At 30.7% G+C, this 23,358-nt stretch overlaps 1 protein-coding gene and 1 long non-coding RNA gene across 3 annotated transcripts; one reads left to right on the top strand and one right to left on the bottom strand.

Annotated features, from left to right (window-relative positions):
• Positions 1–822: 822 nt before the first annotated feature.
• On the top strand, positions 823–2,560 carry LOC129288824 (dof zinc finger protein DOF5.1-like). The gene is given in 3 exon segments (XM_054925589.1): positions 823–1,033; positions 1,260–1,986; positions 1,989–2,560. Coding segments are annotated over 3 exon segments (1,098 nt in total). The 5' UTR covers positions 823–979; the 3' UTR covers positions 2,306–2,560.
• A 12,867-nt stretch (positions 2,561–15,427) lies between these two features.
• Positions 15,428–21,444, bottom strand: LOC129288274 (uncharacterized). Of its 2 annotated transcripts, XR_008587973.1 has the most exons (3): positions 21,314–21,444; positions 19,275–19,354; positions 15,428–18,072 (listed from the first exon to the last, which is right to left on the bottom strand). It is a non-coding gene; the product is annotated as an uncharacterized LOC129288274 (long non-coding RNA). The 2 variants fall into 2 exon arrangements; XR_008587972.1 differs by having other exon boundaries at positions 19,275–21,444.
• Positions 21,445–23,358: the final 1,914 nt, after the last annotated feature.

Below are 23,358 nucleotides of genomic sequence, written 5' to 3'. Positions count from 1 at the left end.
CACTTCTTCTATGTTATAAAAGTAAATGAACAATATTCTCATCATTTGCGATAGGGAAAAGTGATCATGGGACCAAAGTTCAAAAGGCTGTAATAGGGCTACCTTGTATTTTTTGTTAATTAGTTTATGTTTTATATATCCTTATCTAATAAAAATGAAAAGAATAAAATTGGTTTCTAAGTACACAGATAATTAAATATTTTTTTCTAAAAACACTCTCACCTTATTTAAAATGTTAGTTAGACATTAGCTTCCAAATAACACAACAAATATTATAATCATATATTCATATAAAGCCTTGCACACCCACAAGCTTTGATCCTTGTAAAATAAATTATATCTATTTAAATACAAGTTTGTATGAATACAAAAAACATTCTTAAAAGAATTACTCTTAATTGAATCCAAACAATGTTCAAATTTGACATATGAAAAAAAGTTTGTGCTAGTTTCTTAGCTATGTGAAAATAGTCTTGGACAAATTTTGTCCTTTTATTGCACACCAGTTTAACATATCAATCATAAAGCAATTGAAAATGTCAGAAGAAGAACTACTAATCTGGTTTATTTATACTCAAGCACAGTGCTTTGCACAGAGCATCAAAAGAAGCTTATTAGTTAAGAAACATCACCTCTCAGTTCTCAAAGCCCTAAAAAGTAATAAAACAAAAAGAGTGTTATACGGGGGAGAGCGGGAGAGAGAGGTAATAATGGACAAGAAACTAAAAAAAAAAAGAGGATGATAAATAATAATAAATATAAATACTTAAAAAGGCGTCCCCTTTATTTATAATCCTTGCTCCTCTTGTTTCTTTCTTGCTTTCTCTCTTTCTCTTTCTCTTCTCTCTATCTATCTATCAATCCTGCAACCTCCACTACTCATCTGTGATTCTCCACTATCTATCTTACTATCTCCCAAAGAACCCGCCAACCTTTACAAAAGAGAAAGCTCTTCGAGAGGAATCATCCTTCCACAGCCATGGTTTTCACTTCAATCCCTCCTTATCTTGATCCAGCCAACTGGCAGCAACAGGTATCTTCAAGCGTTTCAATTTCTTCTTCATGTCTTCGTTCCTTTTTCTCTCATTCTTCTTTAATTTGTCCCAAAAGCAAACAATTTTCAAAAGATAAATATTCTTCTTGCTTTTGTTTATACCTCCTTCGTCTTGAATATACCAGATATTTGATTCATCCATCGATCTCTTTGTTTCCTTCTTCTTTTTCTCTTATTTTGTTTCCTTCCTTTTTTCTTACTGCAGCAGCCTCATCATCATCATCATCATACGGGCAATCTCGCCGGCGGTACGAGCTCTCAGCCGCAGCAGCAGCTTCTTTCGCCGCCACAGCCTCCGCCTTCGCTGCCTCCACCGCAGCCTCATGGAGCGGGAGGTACGGGTTCGATCAGGCCTGGTTCCATGGCTGATCGAGCCAGGATGGCGAACATACCCATGCCGGAGGCTGCTCTGAAATGTCCCAGATGTGAATCTACCAACACCAAGTTTTGCTACTTCAACAACTATAGCCTCTCTCAGCCTCGTCACTTCTGCAAGACTTGTCGGAGGTACTGGACCCGTGGCGGCGCTCTGAGGAATGTACCTGTCGGAGGGGGATGCCGGAGGAACAAGAGAAGCAAAGGAAGCAGCTCCAAGTCACCGGCGAGTTCAGATCGTCAAGCTGGGAGCACAAGTTCCACCAACTCCGTTTCTTCTAACAGTAATTCCGCCGGCGACATAATAGGCCTGGCCCCTCATGCGCCACAGCTCAGATTTATGTCTCCGTTACTCGCTGATTTCGCTGCTGCCGGTGACATGGGATTAAACTACGGCGTAAACTATAACGCAATTTCAGCTCCAATGGGTGGAGTAATCGGCGACTTAAACTTCCAAATAGGGAGTGCTTTAGGTGGAGGAGGAAGTGGCAGCACCGCTGCCGCCGGAGGAAGCAGCAGCGGGTCGATCTTGTTTGCTCCGGGTTTGGAGCAATGGCGGTGCCGCAAACACAGCAATTTCCCTTCTTGGCTGGACTGGAAGGTTCACCTGGATTGTACTCGTTTGAAGGTGGCACTGCCGGAGAGGGACTGGGATACGGCAGCATGAGTCTCCGGCCAAAGGCGTCACCAACAACATCCGGGGTGATAACTCAGCTGGCTTCGGTGAAAATGGAGGACAATAATAATCAGGAGATGAATTTGTCAAGGCAATTCCAACTGGGAAGTGAGCAGTATTGGGGTACTGGTGGTTCTACTTCTGCTTGGACTGATCTTTCTGGATTTAGCTCATCTTCAGCTACTAGCAATCCGCTATAGATAATTTCAGCTCTTTGTGAAGCTTCTTGTTTTTGTTAGTGTGGCTTCCACTTTTTTACTTATTAACTTCTTCCACAACAAAGTTTCATCTGAAAATCCTTCTGGGAGTTGGCCAGCATCATGATGATGATGATGATGAGCAATTCTGGGGATGATAATGGATGAGTACTTTGTTTCTTATTTCAAACCAAATGATGAGAACCCTAGGGATATGTTATAGTTCTTTTACTTATGATCTTTAAATGTTTTTCTTTATGATCTCTTTCCTTCTCATAGGTTTAGATTGCTTGCATGAGATTATGTTTACTAATTACTAGAATGATGAATTTGTGAGTTTATTAACAGAATTATGAAAATTAAGATCGTCGGTGACATCTGCTTAGCTAGATCACTGGTGATGGTGAAATGTTTCTTGCATTGATTTGGGGGAGAGAATATGTTGCAATGAAGATCACCCTCAGGCCTATATATATATATATATAAAAGATATATCATAGTCCATAGACATTACATTACGTTTTTATGGAGATTGAAGACTGGATTTGTGTTAAACTGAATTATATCGTGCATTTTATTTTATCAATCAAGTTAATTTTGGCGGTTGATGATGATGAATTCATAAGTTATGTTCTTATGAAGACCGTGGTTAATTACTTGGTCAAATTTAGCTTCCAAGTATTGCTTAATTAATTGTAGCTGTTGTTTCAGTTGTCAATAGAGAGTGAAATTATTATATACGGTGGTGGTCAAAGAAAGGCTTAATTAATAAACTAAGTTTATGTCTTTTTTATTAACTACGGATATTCTTCATACAGATGTGCTCGTATATATATAGTAGAAAGCTTTGGTTTTCTTCCATTGAAAATTGGATTTTCTGTTTTTTCTGTCTTTTAGAAAGTTAATATAATTCCCTTAAACCTCTTTGTTCGTGATGCTGACGAGGATAACTCATTTTAAAAGACTAACCTATGTAAGTGAAAGAATCCTTTAAATTTATAAACATTATTATATGTGGAACTCATAAAATGCACCCTCATTTGTGAGCCTTCTTGTCGGTCTGAATTCTTTGTGAGATGCTCTTTTTGTAATATCAACCTCTCATAAAAAGATATAAATGTTATTAATACAAAGTCAGAGAAAACACACCCTAAAAGATAGTTTATTTTGCAGGAGAATTTTTTGAACTTATAAACCTTATTTTTATTGTGAGACTTTCCTGTGTAAAACTCATAACAGATGCTATCATCAAGACATATGCATGCATAACCATCTCTGAAATATTTATCATAAGATTCAGTTAGCGATTATATATTTCTTTATGATGATTTTCCTCATTGTGAAACCTTATTACCATCTTTGGAACATGTTTCAAAACAACAATTTTCGTTATCGTCATGATATATAGTATGGTTTTATATTGAAAAGTGTTGGATTCGAATTGCTTTTTTCATACAAAATGAATTAACTTTTATTATCAGTTAATTTAATAAGCTGTCATCTTAAAATGTGATTCCACGCAGTTAACTATATGTTTTCTAACTAAAGCAAACCAATCTAAGTAACACTTTATTGACTAATGCAAATTCAATGTTCTCTCTTGAACTGGAAAAGTTAACTAATAATGTGTGTCTTTGGTCTTTACTAATTATGGAGTGAGAACGAAGGATTAAGTATTTATGTTGGCTCGATTTGATCGAATGATAATTAATTAAACCTAGCAAGCTATTTGTCTTCTTTAATTCAACAACCAACAAGGCAGTTTCAATTAGGTGTTGCTTAACATAATGATTACTTCAGAGTCAATTTAGCTAATCTCGAGCAATTATTTGAACAATCGGTCACAAATAGTAGATTGAGACCTCGTAGTTAATGACAAACCCTAACGACTAGCTCAAAAGGTCCTTCTTGTCATTATTGTTTCCAAATATGTCACTCAGATTTGAATGAGCTATTTCATATATAATTTTATTTAACGTCAATCATGTACTCTTGCATAAAACAAACTAGATGTATCTTTTCTAATATCTAAACACTGAAATATTCGATCAAATAAATATTGGACAAATAAAGTTGTGTAGAGTTCAATATAATGAGATGTGAAGAAATGTTAACATCATGAAAAGATATTTTATCCTCTCGTCGATAATCTTTCACACTATAAAGAGCTTTTCATTATGTGCAGCAAATATTGATTAGTAAAATTATATATGTTGAGTTCCGCCTCTTTTGTCTCCAAAAGCAGTTAATACATGCTAATAAACTTTAATTCATATCCTGGTCAAAAAAAGAACTTAATCACATCAGATTATCATGTTAATAAACTCAACAGAATCAATTTTGAATGTCTAATATCGATCGAGGTCCAGTTTTCCACGGTAATAAAAAAAACAGTAAATCACCAATCCATATCATCAAGAATTTGACGATGATTGTGATTTTTCAGCTTGCGCAGCCAAACCTAGACGTATCTAGCTACCTTCACTGAGCAATTGTAGTCATTCAAGAAAATTCTCACTTCTGATATATATATATATATATATATGAATGCATGCATGATTAAATTTATATATTCCCAATGGAGATGCAAATCTCATTTAGCTTCCTAATGTATTAATAAATTTAGCGGTGTAAACCGCTTTCAGCTAACATATCCACCTTGATCAGTGGAGAGATTACTTGGAACTATGATTAATGTGAAGACTGATATAGAATCATTGAAGAAATATTTTACTTCCACATGTGGTGGCATGTGTTTGTGAGAGAGAGAGAATGATTTTGTAATAATATGAGAATGTTCGTCCGGTGGGGGAGAGAGAGAGAGGAGACATTGCCTAACTTCGTGGTTTTAATGATGACAGAGTCAGAGAAAGAACATAAAAAGACGACAAAATGGCGACCCCAAAATCAGCCCAACAGAGAAAACCTTGTGATCATATATAGTACAGTTCCTACATTTTTTAAATATTAATTTTCGAGATAAGCATCATCATTGTTTTCATCATGTTCTTGGACGTTCTTTCTTTTCCTGTGTGGGAGTTTTCAACTCATTTCCTAAACCCAATAAAGAATGCTACGGTACTTCCTCCTGTACCATCCCATTTCTTGCGTTTGCCATTTTGTTTATTTTATGCTCTTGAAATCAGGTCAATTTGATTGGTTAAATATTTGAACATTTAATCAGTATTTTGACCACTCCAATAAAATATTTTTTTACAATTGATTTAATCTCAATTTAATTATAATTTTGATTATTAAGTTTTGAAGCAATGTCTTAAAAAATTCAATTTTTAATACTTGATGTAATTACATAATTTATTATATTTTCTTCAATCGTATTTATAAGGCAAGAGACAAGATTTTTTATTTTATTTATAAGTTACATCACTAAATTAAAAAAATGATTGATACTATAATTTCATTGGATTCTACTTTTAATTCATGTAGCTTTTTTCAATGTTTTCATTCATTAACACTAAAATTATAAGAATTAAAAATTTAAAAAAACTATAAGAATTAAAAACAAAACTTGATATAATTATGAGGACTAATAATTATATTTTTTCTTAAATTTTTATCAAAATTTTTTTCTTTTACCCTCCATTAAATATTAGTAAGAGAATATGTCATTATTGGTGCAATAAAAGTAAAATTAAAAACTAATTGAATTTTTAGATGGAGTTTGTGAATTTTAAAAATTTTTTTAATTTTAATGAAATATAATAAAGTGACTCATAAATAAAACTAGAGTAGTATTCGTATGTTTGAAAGCAAATTCACACTAACCCTCAGATTTTCAAGAAAAAAACACAGCTTAATTATATATGTTTGCATTTGTTGTCTAGATTTCATTTTTCACTTTTTATTTTTTGCTTTTGCTATGATATCTCAAGTCTTTAATCTAAACTAATATAGTTGATATTTGGTGGGCATCTCTTTAAATGATATGCCTCTTATCGAGAACTTAATCATTGTTACATACCTATAGCTTGAATTAATTTGAAACCCTTGATCAAGCTGGATCAACTCTCAGCTAGTTAATCAAGCAACCATGGTTGTATATGGTTTTTCAATTTCAATACAGGTGTGTTGCGCCAAGAAAATTCTTGAAATGAAAACAGACATTATTTTGTGGGATATAATAGAGTATGTAGTGAAAGAATTAGTGTACTGTACTGATGGAAAAATCAGTCAAATACGAAGACGAAGTGTATTTGAAAGAGAAGATCTTTCGGGGGGGTCAAAGGAAGAACATAGAATTTAGGAAGCAATCTAAGTGTTGGTGACAGTATTAATACCACAAAATCAGGGACAGAAGCTGACATGGAAGGCAGGAGAGTCTGACCATTTCGCAGACATTCAGGCGCGTGAGCGCGTGTCAGTCTAACAAAGAAAGAAGACAAGGGAGTGCTTTGTCAGTATCTGTACGTTGCAGCAGAGCCAGAGACCACAGAGACAGAGAGAGTGGACCGGGGTCCACGCGAGTGGATGAATGTTGCACGCGCTTCGGAGCAAGGCCACTTGGAAACTTGCAGCTTTGAACATTCTATTTCTAATATTTTATATATTAATATTATCATACACATGAATGTTAGTATGTATGAGTGCGCGCGCGCTATTAACGGTTCATTGTTGGTCCAACATGAAAGAATCTTCCTTCTTCTCACATCCCCTCTCGACTTTCTCTTTCCCTCCCTTTTTTATCGTGTGGAGGTGTTTTTTTTTTAATTAGAAGTAATATATCTCGTTTGAGATAGGATCTCCGACATTAAATATAAATATCTGAAAACACAAATCATTTTATAAATATCTGTTTCAGAAAATCCGAATTATTTTTTTTCCTACATTCTTCTCAAATTTGCCATATTTCTTCACTCATGTCATCGAACTTGTACATCAGTTTCAGAAGATCCAAATCATTTTATAAATATCTTCTACAAGCATGGATCGTGTTCCATCACAATATCACAACCCTACTCTAAACAATAAATACGTTATTACGAGTTTCATATCAATTAGAAAACCTCGTAAATGAGTGAGGTTTATAAATAATCATTTAAATTTATAAACATTAATTTTCTTATAAAGCTTCTCAAGCAACAAGGTTTAGATGAACGTGGCTTTATATATAACTGCAGTTTTTTGCTATATATATATATATATATATATTGAAGCGGAAAAGGTGACAATATATAAGGTTGTAGGGAAGAAAATGAATGAAGGAGGGACAAGATGTGAAATAGGGTGAAGATATGCATATATGATGGAATTAGAAACTTCGAAGGGCACATGAGAAAGAGAGAAACGCAGAGAATTTGAAAATGGGAATTGGATGATGTTGAAAGCAAGGAATCTGATGAGGCTGTTTGGATCGGCTTTTGCTACACCCAAGAAGGTCTTGCTTACCATTCTCGAATAAAGTTCGTCACACACATCCATGTAAACCTCCCCCTCTCTATCTTCATTTATTCCTCTATTCATAACCAGCCATTTCCTTTCAAATTAATACTCCGGTTGTAGTCCTTTTAATATTAGAAAAAATAACCAATTCACATAACCTAAAAAAGTTGATTAAGTGTAATAATTATTGTTGAAAATAAAAAACTAAACTAAATACCCTTGTACTTAATCAAATAAGTTCACATTAATGTTTTCTCTTGCGAATAAAAATAATGATTTGAGGAGTAATTTAGGAAAATTATTATAAATTCTTTTTAAAATAAGTAATTTTGTTTATACAAAATAAAAATACCATGTGACAATGTCTCCTACATTAAAAAATGAAGGGAGTATATATTTTGTTTGATCACGACCAATATTAATTATATAAAATGGCTTGGGGAAAAATAAGGCATATATGTAAGCTCCATTTGGTCTTATTTACATGGTAAAGATAGAATGATTTTCTTGGTCATATTTATAAGGCATGTTATTGACTTTTTGTTACAAACTTTTCCCTTTTACCCTACTCCCTTCATCCCTATTTGTAAAATTACTTGGACCAATAAAGGTAATTAAAAATACTTTTCATTTAATAACCTTAGAGAGAGAGAGAGAGTATAATAATGAGGGAACGGTAATATTGGAAAATACATTTAATGAAATCTTATTTTTTTTCGAATTATCTTATATGTTGGGACACCAAATTAAATCACCTCCAAAATTTTCTTATAAACTAAGGCGGAGAGAGTATATTGGTTTTTTTTTACCAAAAGAGAGAGTATATTATTAAAGTGTGTATATATTTAATAAGAAAAATTTAAAAATTGATTAAGTTTTTAAACAGAGTTAATAAATTGTAAAGTTTTCATTATTTTTGATAAAAAAACATAGTAAAAATAACTTATAAATTGAATCAGAGGCAATGAAAACAATGGCAAAGCCACATGGTGTTGAGGGGGCAGATACTCGCCTGCGCTTCAGGAAAAATCATAAATTTGATGTATAGATTTTGATCTACCTACCTCTATGTTAATGTTTTGCACTACACACCTTGAAGTCTTGGCTGTGTCACCGAGTAGATTTATATTTGACTCAAGGTTGAAATAATTGAGGCATATATATGAGAAAATAAAATTAAGGTTATTAGATTTATATTTATACTGTAAAGCACGTGAAGTTTTGTTGAAGGTTGGGTTATAGAGTTGTACGAGTGAGTGATCCCGAAATTGAAGGATTTGAAATTTGGGGGCACTAAGTGGATGTGGATGTTTTCACTTTTGGGATATTATTTGTTGTAATGATTTGTTTGGACCAGTTAATATTATGTTAGGGAGTGACCCACGTCAAGCCTAGATTTGAAGAATTTCTACGAATTCCAAGTCAAAAAAATAGAATCTCCATGATTTTATGTGGAATTGTGTGTTCAATATTTGGCTCCATGATATTCCAAAATCTGATAAGAATATGTATACATGTCAGAATGACCTAATATGATGCTCTCTCTCTCTCTCTCTCTCTCTCTCTCTCTATATCATTTTCTTCGTACAGCAGCTTTCACTTTTAATTATAACCTCCTCCTTATAATACCCACACTTATATAATTAATGATTATATGTAACAATGGGAATGTATATGGTAGTAAGAGCAGATGATGATGAAGAGAGATTCCAAGCACTGTTATTTTGGGAGGCCTCACGTTGTCCCGCATGTTGTCAATCGTATGTGTTCCCATACGATTGAAAGTTTTTTCCTTCTAAATATAAAATGAAATTAGAATAATTAATGCTTTCTTTTTTTCTAATTTTATCCCTTCTTTATTAATTGTCATTTCAATTTCTAAACAATAATTTATTATAGTTATTACTTATTAATTACAAAGAATGAAACAATTGAAAACTTACATTTTTTTTTAATAATTTCAAGGATATAACTAGCATTTCTTAATAAGTGCAAAGTTTGTTAACTTTGCCTTATGTTAAAGACTTAAATACTCACTTTGTTTTAAATTATAAAATATGTGTAGATAAAATTTTATATGTCAACGAATCTTATTAAATACACTTATTTTTTAAAAATAAAAATAAAAATTTTTAAAAATATCCTTTATTTAATATATGTAAAAGAAAGAGCAATAACTGATGAGAATTAAATAGGAAGAGAAATAATAGTATTATGATAAACTTATTTAATAAAACTTTAATATTTTTAAGGTGTATTATATTTTGATATGTTAAATCTCTCTAAAAAGTATGTTATAATTTGGGATAGAGAGGAAAGTGGTATTTTTTTACTTCCATGATATTTACTTTGATTCTCCTTCATTCTATAAAGACATTTATTTATGTTATTTAGTAATTATGTATAGGGTCCACTGAAGTTTGAGGGGATCGATGTAGATGAAACATTGGGCAACTAATATTTAGTTAAGGCTCTTTCCTTAAATGATCAAGGCACGATGTCCCCCCACTCTCCAGCCACATCATTCCCCTTCCTTTCCTTTATCTTATCAAAAAAAGTGGGTTTCGAATTTCAATTCATATCGTCTCCTTAAGGTATTTAATTTACACCACAACTATACTCTTTCATGTGATATTTAAGAGAGTGAGAGAATTTTTTTTTATTCCATTTACATAACACGTTGTTAAATAATGGTGAAAGAAATTATGTATACTAAATATGTGCAAAGTTTATATTATTAATTTTTTATCAGGTAAGACAATATTAATTTTTTAAACAGAATTAATAAATTTTAAAGTTCTATTTAATTTTAATTAAAAAAATGATTTATAAACACAACCATACACTAGCCTATTTCTATTTGCATAGAGTTTGAGATAAGTTGAATTACTATTTTGCACCTGTTTTCTTTGTGACTTATTTTTAAGCTGTAATTTTTCTCAATGGATCAGCTTTGTATAAAAGATTACAGGGAGTACATAGTAAATAAGAGGATTTTTTTTTTTTATGACGACAAGGAGAAGGCACCGTCAATAATAAAAATTATCTTTTTCGAGATATATATTGAGAGAAAATGATCATAGATTTTTTCGAACTAAGATGTTTATCGATAGATGATACTATGTTTGTGCTAATATATATAAATATCGATTAATTAGCTTCTCTATATCTATTTCTCTTCATCATATATTGATAATAATTCAAATCCCAGAACGCAAATGAAAGAAGAGAGGGGTTTGTGAAACTTATTCTCTCTACAACACATCTACTATATACTCCTATACATTTCTTTAAATTTGAGAGAATATTTAAACTCAGTTAGTTTGAAAATGAGAGTTAATTAACACTTGCATGGTAACAACTAAATTATACATCCATAACATTAATATATTATATTGAAATGAAATTAATTTATTTGAATTGTTCCCTAAGGTTTTGCTCATTTTCTCGTTAATTTGACCAATTTCGGAAATCAGTCGAATTTGTGAAATGCTAATAGTACATAGTATATAAAGCATTGAACCTTGACAGAAGTAATATTCTTTAAATAAAACAACATTATTGATTAACAACACAATTAATATACCATTGCTTAATTTGTTAATTAGCACCATAAAAACCTTGGTATTAATTAGTTTTGAAAATAATGAAAAAGTATATACATACTTCAGAAAAGGAGGGAGAAATTGTGGACCAGCAAAAGAGATTCTTTGCCATTTCCGCTTTTCATGTATAAGCATATAGCATCCTATGAAACATACATATGAGCCCCTTATTTCAACGACCCACCAAACCTAATTAATAAAATTATGTTTAATAGTAGTAAAACTGTATAATTAATTTTAAAGGTGACACTTAATTTCTATCAAATTAATTAATGTGATTCCCATACAATGCATAGACTTTGCGGAATGAGACATTTTTTCATAGCTTAACAATAGCGTTATTTACTGTAAATTCTATATTTTATATTGGTGTTTTAAAAATTTACTATATAATTATGTTGAGAGAATAATTATCTCGAATTGATACCTTTTAAGGTCATGAATTTGAATGTTATAAATGGAAAAAAAATCATGTTGCGAGAACAATTATCTCTAATTGAACATGACATGGAATGGTATTACTAGATATATACAAGATAGATGCATCAAAACAAATTTATTATAATATTTTAATAAAATTATTATTAAATTTAACATCTAAAGTTACTTCAAAATTATAGTTTATTTAAGATTTTATAACATATCCTTAAAACTTGATAATGATTGTATTCAAGCTTAATTACAATTTTTAATATTTTTTACTATTTTAATAAAATCTTATACTCGTATGAAATATATAGGAAATCGTACTATTTATAAATAATCGGATGGAAAAGCTAGAGAGAGTGCTGCACACACACACACACTCCCCCCCGGGGTTAATCCTGATTGATGAGTATATAATGGATTTTTCTAGATAAAACTGACTATTACTTATTAGCTTCCATGATAACATCATCATCATCATCAACAACATAAAAAATGCTAATATATAAATAATAGGTGGCGAAAAGAAGACACTTGCATTTATTAATTATAGCACGTGCATGCATGAATGCAGAAAGAGTGAGAATGTCACTGATTCGGTGGGAATTTGGAATAAAGCTGTTTATTATTCCCAGAATATAATTATGAGCATGTGATCAAAATATAATTTCACAATTTTAAATTCTAAAAAAGCTCCTATCTCTCTTTTTATAAAAGGAAAAAAAACTATCTGCAGGAATGAACTGATTCAGGCCACAAAATTTGATTGAGAAGAACAAAAAATTAAGAGACTTGACTCAAATTGAAGGGTCAAATTGCTAGTTTGTCATACAAAATTAAACGAAGAATGAGAAAAAAGCTAAAGATAAAGAAGAGGCTGAGATTGAATATAAACAAAAAGGGTCATAAAAAATTAGCTTTATATATGTATATATATATATATAGGTTAATCAACTGGTTTATGACAAGTCAAATCAAGATGGCAAAGACAAGTTAATTGAGGGGACATTGAATACAAATCTTCAAATAAAAATGCTGCGTAGTGGGTTCAAATTTGTTGACTGCGATTACGGAGATTCTTTCAAGATATGATCAGCAACGAAAAAATCAATGTCATCAAATTAATAATTAGTGATATTAATATTTTATTTAGAAACATATACTTTATTCATATACCAATACAAAATGTATAAAAGATTGAACAAGAAAGTACATATTATTAGTATAAAAGAATTTAAGTATGCACTACCTTAATTAATGTTTCGAATGATCAGCACATGATTTTTTTTTTTTGATACAATCAACATATGATATTAATGTTACAACAAAGATAGCGCTTAGTTTGCGCAATTGAAAGAGTGGAATCAACTTATTATAAAATTTTTGGCTTGAATTCTGAGATGCACAGCCATGTTAAATGAAGGTATTAAAGTATTCTTAAGATACTTGTAAAGTTGTCGTTTTTAAACTAATTAAGAAGATAAATAACAAAATTAGGTGGTGATGAAATAACATGGGAAAGCAATTTGCATGAGAATGGGCAACTCTACCTTTTACAAAGTTAAGTGTCGTGTTCCTTATGAAAACAAATGTGTCAATGATTCTTGTCTCTTTCAAAGTAATAAAGAAGAACCATAAATTTTGGTCAAAAAAAACACAAGAAGCATGTCTTGTTTTTGTTTGTTATCAAAATGTCAGATCCATTGACTGTAATTTTTTTTAATGACCGTAATTATAATTGCTGGGTGCAATTTTCTGCAATTTGAGTAATTGGTATTTTATTTCTTGTCAAATTTGGCTGTCAAATTCCAATTTTATTTCTATATTTTTTTTAGCTTTAGAAGTAGGATTTGAATTTGATTTCTATGGGGAGTCAAAATTAATTAATGGTTACATAAATGAGTTAATAAGTGTCATTAGTTATGAAGTGGTCAACGTATTTTCAATTGTGATTACATCATAAACTTAAAAGGACAATAAAATAAAGCATGGAAATGTGATGCAAATGTTTTCTCAGTTGTCAAGGCGTAAAGAAAATTGTCATTTGTCAGTATGGTTGCATATCATTCCAAGCACAACAGATTAACATAATTTTAAAATTAAATAAATAATTGAATTATTACACAAATAAAAAATGAAAATGAAAATAATTTTTTTCCCCAATACTTTCTGTTACAGTGAAATCACTTGGTTAGATTTCATCACATAAAACGACTTGCTCACACTGAGTCAATCATTCCATCAGGGTACATTGGGCTTTATTTGGGGCCCATGAGAAAACAAAGCAGCCCATAGTTCACACGTGATATGTCACAAGCATGCCTCTGATCCAATTGATGTTAGGTAATGATTTAGAAGCTCAACGTTTAAATAAATCATTTCTAATTAATTATTGTCCAAATTAGCTTCCATTCAAGGAAATAAATTTATCTTTGAAATAATATATTTTTTATGAAAATATAATTTTTTTTCTTGCGGAAATAGTCGTCTTTATTTGGAATATGTCCTCAATTTATAAGATTTAATTCCTATTCAATTGGAGCGGTTACAATATCCTATCTTCTAAATCAAGGGATGACTTCTAACTTGAACCTGCGTTGGAAGATAAATCCTCGGATAAAAAGAGGATAAATCATTTGCTTATCTTTAGAATGAGATAGTGCCCGTTTATTTTCTTTTTATAGAGCTGTTTAATTAGATTATCAATATTTTTCAAAAAAATATTTCAAAGATGTAAATAATATTAACCGATTTTAACTAAATTCTTTAATGTGTGAGGTGATTGATAAACAGTAATTTAAAAAAAAACGGGAGGAAACCAACAAGTTGCGACATGAATGATTCCATCTAGGTTTCTTAAGAATATGACCAACATTCAATTCCTAAACATGTGTATGAAAGGACATTTATTAGAAGAGACCAAATTCTTAAATAGAATTAAAGTTGGTAATTCAGGCCAAACCTGATAGACTAGCCTAAACCCATCCGAAAAAAATTAAAGTCTGGCTTAAAAAAAAATCCCTAATATTTACTGGAATAAAAAAATATATTTTTAAAAAATATATAAAATATAATAAATGTTAATTAATTTTTTAAATTTTAGGTCATTTTATATTAAAATACTATATTTTTGGATCTTATACATCATTAAAGTATCCAAAAAAATAATTTTAAAAATAAAATTTAAATATTCATGTGACCCGAAGCTTGAAGGAATTCAAACCGAGCTTGGTCATTTAAGTTTTCAAGGAGTCAGGCCTGGTCAAGTTCAAGTTTATTCAGGTTGAGTCCAAATAAATCCGACCTACTTGAATTCTCAAATCTAAATAGAACTCTAATACCCTGAGGGATTAGTCTTTGACATTGGATGCAGGAGATATCCTGGAGGAATTAAAAAATAGATGCGAGGAAGTATTGTAATAGGATCACAATAATTTTTTAAAACGTCACAACCAAGAAAAACTCAATAAATAGTAATGGCAACCATCTCCTAGGCTCCAAAAGTTTTATTAAGGCTCCACCTTTTATTATAGAAAAAATGAACATGATATGGCACCATACACTTTAACAACCCCTCACCTCTCTTGCCCAAAAGGGAGGGAGAAAAAAAAAAAAATAAAGACCTCACATTGATTGCACACTTTGTCCACTTGGAAGCTACTTGGCAGGAGTAAAGGGATATGAGGGAAATGGATGAAGTAAAAGAAAGTTGCTATCATGTACAGAATTGTTGTTAGGCCAAATTAGAACCACCCAATCTTTCCAAAGTGATCCATACTGATGCAAAATCATATGTAATCATCATCCACAATTCATGAGATGACGTCCTCACAATAATTATTGTTCTTTGTTATCCACATCCACACAAACAAGCATGTGAAATGGGACCAAATGCTACATCATCATGCTTTTCCATAATATATATATATATATATATATATATCACACACAGACACAAGCATTCCAACAGAATCATTTGCTGTGCCTAAAGTAGACCTCTCATAAAGTTGAAAAATGAAATCACCATAAAAGGCAGCAGCCTCACCGACCCCTTTTATTTTTTATTTTTTTTTCTGCAATGCAATCAATCTATTCTCCAACACCTTCACTTTCTGTTACTGTCTTTCTGATTCTCCATTCCCTCTAATGCCATTTTCTCTTCTCACAATCTGCATAAACGTAAAATGTACAGAAACACAGCACCTTCAAAATTAGCAATAAATGAATGAATGGAAATAATATATCAATCCACTTCCTTCATTTTCAATTGTTCGCTTTTTTCTTTAACTTACTGTTACTTTTAAGATATATCGCATAGTTTTAATGTCAAACGTCTAAATAACTCACTCATATTACAGTCAAGTGTGTCGGATTACGTTAACAGGTATACCACAAAATTATCTGATACGATACTGATGCAGTTGTTACCAGTCATATCAAGCTTTTACTTTCTAATTTAAATTAAGATACATCAGTCTTTTATTTTACAAATAAACACTGGATATTGTAGAAAATTGAACCCTCTGTCATCCTCAGCTCAAAATTAAAGATTGAAGCAGATGTCAGAAATACAATATTCTTTAACAAATGTAACACAAGAATAACACGAGGTGAAATGTATACACTTCACGGAAAACTGTATAGAAAGTAGAAACAATATTTTCTTGATATTCATACTACGTGTCATACAACTTGCAGTATGTAAAGAGCTAACAAGCAATCTTCACAATAAGTAATACAAGTGAAAGTTTGGCGACATACCTATTTTAATAAACTTCTATTAATGCTCTGTACAATGACTTAGCACAAAGAATGTATTTAACAACTTCAAGAAATGACAACAATTGTATTTTCTTTCTTTTCCCCCTATGGCTTTGATGATTTTACGTGGTTGGTAATCTTACCATGATGCAGTATAGCAGTATCCTTCGTGGTCCCAATCTACGCACTTGGAAAAGTTATTAGCAGATGTTACACGAGATCTGCTTTTTTAAAATTTCAAGATTGCGGGCTTTCTCATAAAAGAATAATATCACGAGTCAAAATAATAATAAAACAAATAAATAAAGGAAATACAATGTGATGCAGACATGCAGTACAGGCATCCTATCCCAAAAAATATGAATCACGTAATAACAATACCATCTATCCTAAAAACCACAATTCAATCTTCTTTTCTTTATTGAATGGGACTGCAAGTTTGGCTTGTTCCTTGATCTGACCCTTCTCCAAAAGTACTCCACAGCAGAGAAAGAAGAGAAACCAAAAATTGCAATCATTTGGTCCAAAATTTACGAATGAGACTGACCGACAAAGGACAGGAACATTGATTTATGTCGTCAGTGGCTTGTTTTGAAAAGTTTGCAGAAATGACTATTCTTTTGGATGGATTATACTGGAAAAAATATAAAGTAAATGGATGGAACAAAATAATCATATAAATCTTAAACAAAAAAAGAAAGTGTTGAGAAGTTCTCATCCCTTCCCTTTACGTTCATTCTCCTCAATCCAAAGCTTACAATCAAAGCAAAACATTCATAAACTCCTTTAGTGTTTGCTATCAGGTTCTTTTGTAGACATAACCTAGTAGCAAATATCTTAAAACTAAACTTAAATAGTTAAATCTTTTACTTAGTTGAAATCGGTCAAACATCCTTCTTTAAAGCAGTGGTAACTGGATTTCCAGCATCAGAAATGCAACTTAATAAATTTCTAGTGTAAAAAGGAAATTCACTTTCACCTCAATAAAAATTCTAAACATAACAATGCTATCCTAATAAATACTACACGATTGTATTTTGCCACGCTTTCATCCCAATGGCAGATGGAGGAGTCATAAAACACACACGCACGCACGCACAAAGATGTCACACTTATCAGAGCATGACCAGTAAATGGATGATGACTCTTCCAGATTTTTCGCTGATTGTCATATCCCATGAAATTTGGTCCGAACAGAAACAAGTCATCATATATCTTCTCATGTGGATTGTTCAATCATGCATCGTGATGGTGGTCTTCACAATCTAAGAATATTGAAGAAACACTAAAGGAGCCAATGAACGATAGAGGAGCCCAACTAACCTTATAGAATATGGAGTTTGAATAAATCCTAGAGGATGCTGGTGCCCAGATGAATCTAAACGAGAGAGGAAAGAGTGCTTGGAAGTATGGGGTCCATGTAAATCCAGAACAGGGAAAACCAAGCCAACTTTAGGAGCTAGATTAAATGATTAATCAATGGAGAATGAGGTGTAGAGCACTAGCTTCGGCAATCAATAGCAATTTTTGATCATGATGCTTGGCAACATGAATTTCACCTGCAACAAGATAGAGGGACTACAAAGCACCACTAAGACATTTAAAGGAACAGGGTTTGGGAACCTAAAGGAAAAAAAAAAAAGCACGGTTCTTAAATCATGCGAAGGATGTCAAACAGATAAGTCAAAATACCAACCAAGAAAAAGAAAAGGACAAAAAAAAAAAAAAAGGAAACTACCCTAGACCTCCTCCAAACAACTTCAGTTTTTGAGATGTAGTGACTCTTAAAATTGTAACAGTCCCCTTCAAGGCTTCAAACAAGAGGTCAGAAGTTTGATGATTGCCAACTCATTTTCACAATCAAATTGGAAGACATTTTTTTCCACATTAAATAAATTGAAATTATAATGACAGATCACTCATTATAACATCAATTCTTCACCTACATAAGGCAAAAACGCTTTCCAAGGTCTTCTTTCGCTAGTATGTCAATTTTCTGAATTTTAGCAGTAGACGACTCATTTACATGTGGCTTTTTATCTACTAATCACTTATATACCTCAAAAATCGCACTATGGTTTAGTCTCATTTTGGAGTTCAATATAATGGGTTTGCAGAGTCAACAATAGATGTTTACTATAAACAGAACAGGGAATTTAGCTACAAAGAAAGGCTTAGAATTTTGCATGATGGAAGTTTGATTTACATAGTGTTTCTAGTTCAAAAGGGATACTCTTGATTTGCCAAGATGAGATAGCACATTAATAGCCCAATTAAATTCTCTCCTTCATATGCTTTCGGCCAAATCCATAAACTCTTGAGGAATAGGAAAGCCAATTTTCCTAGCTTGTTATTAGCCCTGAGAGATGCATTAACATGTTTTCTTTCTGCTCATTTCATTAAAAATCCCAACATACATGAATAAGTGATCAAATGTATCTGCATTTCATGTCAAACCTCCTACGCTGTGGTGATTGTAGTCTTATTATATCTTAGACAACATGATTCTCAAACTACAATATAGTCACATCATGGCGAGATTCAAACATTAGAGTCTCTTAAGCTAACATTCAGGGATATGTCAAAGAAAGAGTTATAAACTATAAGATAAAAAAAATACTAAGGTGCCAATACAGGAGTATTGTTGATTATTTTAAAAGCACACCAAGAAACTATGATATAAAATCATTAAACCTTCAGACTTTTACAACAATTAAAGATATAAACAATACAAGGGATTATGCAAAATGGAAAGAAGGAAATTAATTTCAAGAACATACCTGTCTTGTGCAAATGACAAAAACCTTTCATCTACAGAGATATTGGCTAGCAATAGATGTATGCCATTCACAATTGCAAGCTTATGATTGAAATGGCAGCAGAAATGTAAGACCTCGATGCAAGAGAACAAAAAAGAGGAAGCAACAGAGAAATGAGACATCAATAAACTTATTTGAATTGAAGACTAAGGTAGACCAACTTTCCCACACTTTTAGCAACTCCGCATGTCATATAGACAAAGAAATGATAAAACCTTCTTAAGATTTAGAATGTATATGATTATTTCAAAAAGGAAAAGATTTAACACAATAAATCATGGCTTTGGAGCATAAAGCAGAGTTTTTAGATATTCCCTTTTAGAAGTTATATGTGAATTTTCATCCATTCCTTAACTTCTTAAAATATACCAGCCCTAGCATCGTATTTTTGTTGGGGCTAGTTCAGAGTTAACAGAAAGATCATCAAACTTATACATAGTTTGCTTTCTTCAATATCTGTAATCTCAAGGGATAACTGCGGTCACAAATGTTGGATAACTGCAGTCACAAATGCTGTAAGTTAATATATGATAGGTGGAATTTTTGAGATGTACGTGGTACATTATTATGAGCAATTATACTCAGATGATACCAAATCAATTTCCAAAAGAAAAAAATTGTATGCATAAATTTTACAAACAAGAAGGGTTGCTTTAATAGCTTGGTTCCACAGGCCGACATAGCAATCAGCCATTCTTGCATCTAGTCCTCAAAATATGATCCATGTTATATAATATATGCTAGAAAGAGTAAAGAAATGAGAATTAGCCTAGAAGGCAAGGACATATCACTTCAGATATTTAAACGAGAGTGGCATAACTGGATTTGGGAAATCAATAAACCAAAACTCAGAAAACAAACCCCAAATTTTAAGGCACTACCACCTTCCCACCCAAATACTATTTCTGACAAGTTCGGAGCATAAAATTAACCACAAATCAGAGAAAACTACCAAAGGCTCTGACTGGTTTGCCATTCACTCAAGGACCTGATATTTAGTGCTTAAACAGTAAAATTCACAAGCAAATGTCATCATCCTCATAGAAGGTAGCTTCATATACTGACATCTTAGATGACAGTAGTTGGGGAGAAAGTCTAAGATTAAAAAAATGTCAAAATGAAAGGAGAAATAAGAGTTCAGGATTAAAAAAAAAAAAAAAGTAATACGACAGATTTTCAAAGCTCCTTTTTCTTTGCCAATTACACCATGTAATATACAATAAATGGAATTACTTGTACATGAATAGTGGTTTGGTCATAACAAAATTTATAACCGCTAAACTTTGCAAAGATTAAGAATGACAAGCAGATTTGAGATCATTTTCGATTGGTATGCCATCAACTTTAATTAGTTTGATTTCAATCAAGAAGTTTCTAGTTAGCATCATAAAATATGAGTATGAAATTATACTCTTCATCAATCAAGACCAAAGATATGCAAGAGAAAATCACACTACTTCACGCAGTCCCACATGAAGTGAAACACTAACACTATACTATTATTACTATATGTCCTTTCTCCCTGCACACCCAAAGTTTCCTGATAATGAGTATAAAGCTAATTCAAAGACGCCCCTCTCCCATCTGATGAGGAAAACATTTGGGACGGTCAGAGATGAAGGAAAAGAAAAGCAAAAAAAAAAAAAAAATTGATAGATAATGTCAAACAGACAGAAAAGCTTCATTTTCCTCTCTCATGACATGCGCACGCTGGCGCGCACATATAATTTCCCCGACAAAAATTTTAGCGCCATGAAAAAGCATCCCTTCCATGTAATTGCTAAATCTAAACAATAAATCAGTGATACTCTGACATTAGAATAACTGTTCAACAAAAGCTCTAACGATAATGAGAGAGTTGAGAAGAAACAGGCTACCAGAGAAATCCTAAACCTCCGAATATACATCAAGTGAAACAATACTCTAGGTTAACTGATATAGAAAAACAACGCTAGCGAAAAATTTTACTACATGATTTGAATACATTTTCGAATGCGCACCAGATCAAACTAACTTCCGCGGAAACTAACGAACCCGAGGAAAGTGCCTGGTCTTTTCTAAAGCTTGAAGCTTCTGTGAGGACTTACGAGTGATGGCAGTCTCTCTTGGGCGATGCTTCAACACAGGAGCTTTAGATTTAGGGCAAATTACGTAGAGGTCCGTGAAGTAAATTCATTTATCAACAAGTCCCGTCAAATTTAAAAATCACAACTAATTTTTTTAAATTTAAATGTAATTTAAAATTAAACAATAAAAATAATATCTCTGTTAAATATACATTACATTAATTAAATAATTAATTTATAATTATTTTATTAATAATTTATAATTTTAATTTTAATTTTTTATAACTATAACTTTACAAATTTAATAGTCAAACAATTATGTGTTATTAACAAATTTTAATATTAATTATTTTTATAATTAATTTATTAATAATTTATAACTATAATTTTAATTTTTTAAATTATAATTTTATATATTTAATAGTTAAATTGATCAATTTAACTCAATTTAACTATTAAATATATAAAATTATAATTATAAAAAGTTAAAATTATAATTATAAAATATTGATGAAATAAGTATAAATTATTTGATTAATATAATGTATATATATTTAGTAGAAGCATTATTATCTTTTTATTTTAATTTTAAATTATACTTAAATCTTAAAAAATTTAGTTGTAATTTTTAAATTTTGTAAAATTTATTTATAAATAAATTTACTCTACTTAACATAATTTCTTTAGATTTATTTCATTCAAACATAGCTGATTTATTTTCAAATACAAGAAAAATTATCTTATGTCTCTTTATTTAATTATAAAAAACAAATATTAATTAGAAAGACATTTTAATCAAAACTTTTTAATTTTAAACATAATTATTAATATTAACTAATTTTTTTAAATTAAATGAATTAGTTAAAATTCTCCCATAATTGAAAATTCGAAAATAGAAGGAGTACAATCGAAATAGTTATGACTTAACAAGGAATTTAAATATAGAAAAATTGCATGAAATGAAATCGAAAAATTATTTTAAAGTATGATGTCTTTCATCGAGATTATAAATTTGTTATATTAAAATTACCATATAATGTTAGATAGTTGTTAATAAAAATTTTATGTAACTAAATATCAATAACTAATAACCATCGAGCAGTAATTAAAATACTTAGATGTGAGACTTTAAAATAATTTTATAATTTATGAGACTTTGTGTAAGACTTTAATATTAGTCACATTTTATAAAGATTTTTTTTCAAATATGAGCCATTTAAATTTTTGTAAGGAAAAATGATTAAAAAAATACTCTTAAAATATATAAATGACAATTAAATATTATAAAATATTATGATAATTTTTTAATTTGAAGGGACTTGTTTTACATTTTAATTTTTTTAAATGAAATGATATATTATCTTGCAGTGATTATTATATGTTGAGAAATAATTATTTTGATTAACTTATTGACTAAAACCAGATGGAAGGTGATTACTTTCTCTTTGCAAATTTTTGTATCCATCAAATGCAATTAAAATAGTCATTTTTAGAAAAGAATTAATTATTTTCTAAACCGTTGTAGAAAGAAAGTAATAATTTTTTATTTTATTTTATTTTCATAAATAGATCAATCAAAGCAATTATTTTTCAATGTATAACTAATAATAGTCACTGATTTTCAATATTTACACTTGCTTAATGAATAGAATTTAAAGAAAGTAATCATTTTTATTCTATTTTAATTAATAGGTCAATTAAAATAGTTATTTCCCAACACATAATAATTACTAAAGCAAATATGTCATTTCATAAAAAATCAAAATGATAGATAAATTCCTAAAAACTAAATAAAATTTATCATTTTGTTATATTTAATTGTTATTTGCATATTTTGGGATTTTTTTTTGTCATTTTTCCTCTTTTAATGGGTGTAAAATAGTTAAAAATAGCTTATATAAATTATGGGAGAAGCATAATTTAAGGAGTGCATTGGTTATACCATTTGCCATTTGGTTTCAGATAGAATCAATCCTAAT

The sequence above is a fragment of the Prosopis cineraria genome, unplaced genomic scaffold (genome assembly GCF_029017545.1).
Source record: "Prosopis cineraria cultivar Desert tree isolate PC_DT_omini unplaced genomic scaffold, ASM2901754v1 PC12, whole genome shotgun sequence".
NCBI classification, from domain to species: Eukaryota; Viridiplantae; Streptophyta; class Magnoliopsida; order Fabales; family Fabaceae; genus Prosopis; species Prosopis cineraria.
The sequence above is the reverse complement of the archived record's forward strand: the minus strand, read 5'-3'. Positions and strand labels throughout refer to the sequence as shown.